The 3,320-nt window shown below is 37.0% G+C and overlaps 1 protein-coding gene across 2 annotated transcripts in view; it reads right to left on the bottom strand.

Annotated features, from left to right (window-relative positions):
* LOC104943446 (catechol O-methyltransferase domain-containing protein 1) overlaps positions 1-1,171 on the bottom strand; it is a 9,474-nt gene extending 8,303 nt beyond the window's left edge. Inside the window, exon 1 of one of the 2 annotated variants that reach the window (XM_010768838.1) lies at positions 1,064-1,171. Coding sequence is in view for 1 of the 2 variants with exons in the window: in XM_010768837.1 (XP_010767139.1) it covers positions 594-675 (82 nt within the window). In the remaining variant the exon portion in view is untranslated. Of the gene's footprint in view, positions 1-593; positions 740-1,063 lie in introns of those variants that run through there. The other variant, XM_010768837.1, reaches the window with a different exon arrangement.
* Between the last annotated feature and the right edge of the window lie 2,149 nt (positions 1,172-3,320).

Genomic DNA, 3,320 nt, shown 5'->3' with positions numbered 1-3,320 from the left:
GTCGTCGTTACGTCACTTGGTACCAGGAAGAAAAAGAAAAATCTCCAACGAGGCATTCTGGGGCAGCATAGACCGGTCTTTTCTGTGTTAGTGTTAGAGTTTTACTCGCTACAGGGTGTACTTTGAGGGTTTGTGACTTTGCAGACCGTTAACATGCAAAAAAAGCTACATAACACATAAGGGGACGGGTAATAACCGGAAAAGCATGACATGGGACCTTTTAAGGAGAATATTCTTGCCTAATTCTTTGTATTCTCAGATTTTTTTTAAAGAGTGATTTGATTTGTTTACAATATATCCGCAACACTTAAGCTCAGATATATACTGAAAACTCCTGCTTCCAGGCAGTTTTAAAGCAATATTACTTGTATAACTTTTTGAAACTGAAACTTGTGAGCAAAATAGTTATTTATTTCATATATGTTTTCCCTACTCTACAGATCGAAGTCTACACAATAACACTAGATGTTCATAAAAAACACAGTGCCCTCTACTGGTAACACGCCCTTACACACGCCTCCCTGTTACCTTGACATAGTCGACGTTGTAACGCTTTAACGTGAAGAATTAAGGCAACAAAAATTCTCTCTTACCAATTAAATAACCGGTGAATAAAACCACTCCCAGTGTGACAGATCCAGCCAGGGCCTCTTTGGATATATAACGAAAAGCCATCTTTTAAACCACAACTGTGATACCACACGGATAATCTGATCCCAGCTTTAGCGCTTCCGTGTTGTCTCGCGCGTTACCGTAATACTGCGAACAGAGGCGAAGCTGCGAGGGATCAGGGGCGCGTAACCATGTGAGACTGTCTGTTGCGTTTCTATCCACGTACTATCAGTCACATGTACAATGCCATCGTGTGAATGCCATTGTGTTTAGTGGCGATGAGATAAGGAAAATGCATAGTGTTGCAACCCCAAATAATCCGACTAAACAGAAGAAAACAAATGCATATTTACTAAAGCCAAATGAACAAAGTGTTGATAATATAATGCATCCATGACATTTAAAAAAGAATCATGCAGTTGCAACCGGTTTCAAGAGAAAAACAACTCACCACAAAGTTGCGTCTGAAGATGGCGGCTCGGACGTCAGGGTGCCTAACAGAACTGAATTCCTGCTGAAACGACCCTTAAAAAATCGAATCATTCATGTAGAAATGGTCATATGACCTGCTGCAGCTCTCATGATAGGACTGTAAAACCGACGCCCATTGTAATGTTGGGACTCACTGCTGCGTACTAGTGCATGTCCCTTTCTTTTGGAAATATGTATGACAATAATAATGTCATTTATTTATGCAACAGCACAATGGTAGACAACAGTTCATTGAGTGGAAGTTTCCATACCACTATTTATTCTGTAACAAGTTCTAAAAGCTCTGCAGTGAAACTCTTGTTATTTTTTAAAAAAACTTTCTGAAAAGAAAGCTTCATAAATACACATTTATTATTATTATTATTATTATTATTATTATTATTATTATTATTATTATTATTATTATTATTATTATTATTATTATTATTATTATTATGTGTGGTAGTATGGATTGTGTATATATATGCAGTTACTTTAACATTTCAATTAATTCACAGAAAATTGAACTGTTTGTTTTAAACATGTTATTGAAGTCCAATTGTTTTATTAATTAAATACAACACAATATAATTACTCCACAGAATGCATATAAAAGTTCAACTCAAAATATTTGGACATGTAATATAGGTGTTCGTACTGAGAGGGGCAGTGTTTTCAAGGCAATAAAGTTAACTTACAGTTAGTAACACTTACTGGATATGAAGAACATTGAATATTTGCAATGTATTTGTTGATGTGCGCACTGTGATGTACACATTTCATTAACCTTTAAAACAATTAAATGATGGCTTGTATGACAGTTGAGCACTAAACACCTGAATTGTTTTGGTCATTTATCAGTAATTATTTAAAGAGAAAAAATATGTATGACATGAGGTGTTGTGTAAATTAGAGACCATGTGTTTGGGTTACCCTCTGTGTGTGAATCTGATTTAGTTAAATAGCATTGTACTGAGGAAGGCCTAAGGTGACTAACTAATTTTAATATTTTTTTCTTCCGTTTACAATGTCAGCATTGTTTAACTGATGATATATAAGGCAAAACATTCACAGTCCTGGAAATAACAACAACTGTTTGGGTTTCGTCCTCATGCTACATGACTGAAAACAGATTTGATCACATCTGAAGTTTAAAGAGGATTAGCAACTTTAGATATTGTAGAAGAGCTTCTCCAACCCCATTTCTTTAAGTGCAACAATAAAACATTTTGACAAAAGCAAGTAACATTTTAAAATAGCTTCAATTTATTTTTAAATTGATATAAACATGATTCTTACTCATAGATATACTTCTCATAAAGCATAAACGATCCAAAAACTCAAATTAAATAATAAAGAGGATTTATAAAAGAAATTAAAATATATAAAAGTCAAGTCTCAGGAAGTGCAAACCAGGCATGGCTGCAGACCTTCAACCCAAATGACGCTGTTCACTAGTGATGAATAAAACAAATGCAAAACCTTATAACTTACAGCATCATTTCCAAATGTACATTCACCATTTGAATACAAACTCTAGGTCTAACTAGTGACGGATATAAATATATCCACTAGGAGTATACGAGCATCATCAGTTTCCTATGTGCTGCATAAAAGACAACAGCATCATGCATGAATATTTCTGAAAAAAACGATACCAAAACAAATGATGCCAACTCATTCAGTGTGTGTTAAGGCCACGGTGACAGCACGGTGTCTGTTTGATAAGGACACTGTGTAGAGATTAGTATTCATTCTCAAATTGGAGAAGATTTTGACCAAGTGTTTTTTCTTCTAAATGACCCATCCTGTTCTACCTGATGGATAGCTTGAAATCTGATGCTCTCTCTTTTCCCTGACCTCCAGTTCCCAGGATGCCCTGCATGACTGTTGCTCACTGACGGCGTCTGGACAGCAGGGGAGGACAGAGTCTTCCTCCAGGGGACTCGGACGCTTCCAGCTGGGACGCCGAGGTGTGGAGCTGGCCTCGGGGTAAGCCCCTTGTGTGTGTAAACACCATAACAATCCAGCTGAGAGACACGCTCCCTGGGTCGGGGGATTTTCTGCTATGCCAGAACAATGTCGACACTGTTGTGATGATTGCATTTTATAGGCCTGCCTGACTCGAGTCTGCTGTTTATGAGAAGAAGTGTTTTATGATGTCACATGTCGGGATGATTAATGTGCTCTGAAATGTGTAGGCCATCTTTGTATGTGTGATGAGGCAATATTCCGTT

Source organism: Notothenia coriiceps, unplaced genomic scaffold (genome assembly GCF_000735185.1).
Source record: "Notothenia coriiceps isolate Sejong01 unplaced genomic scaffold, NC01 NC01_scaffold00006104, whole genome shotgun sequence".
Lineage (NCBI taxonomy): Eukaryota > Metazoa > Chordata > Actinopteri > Perciformes > Nototheniidae > Notothenia > Notothenia coriiceps.
This window is presented reverse-complemented; position numbering and strand designations above follow the sequence as displayed.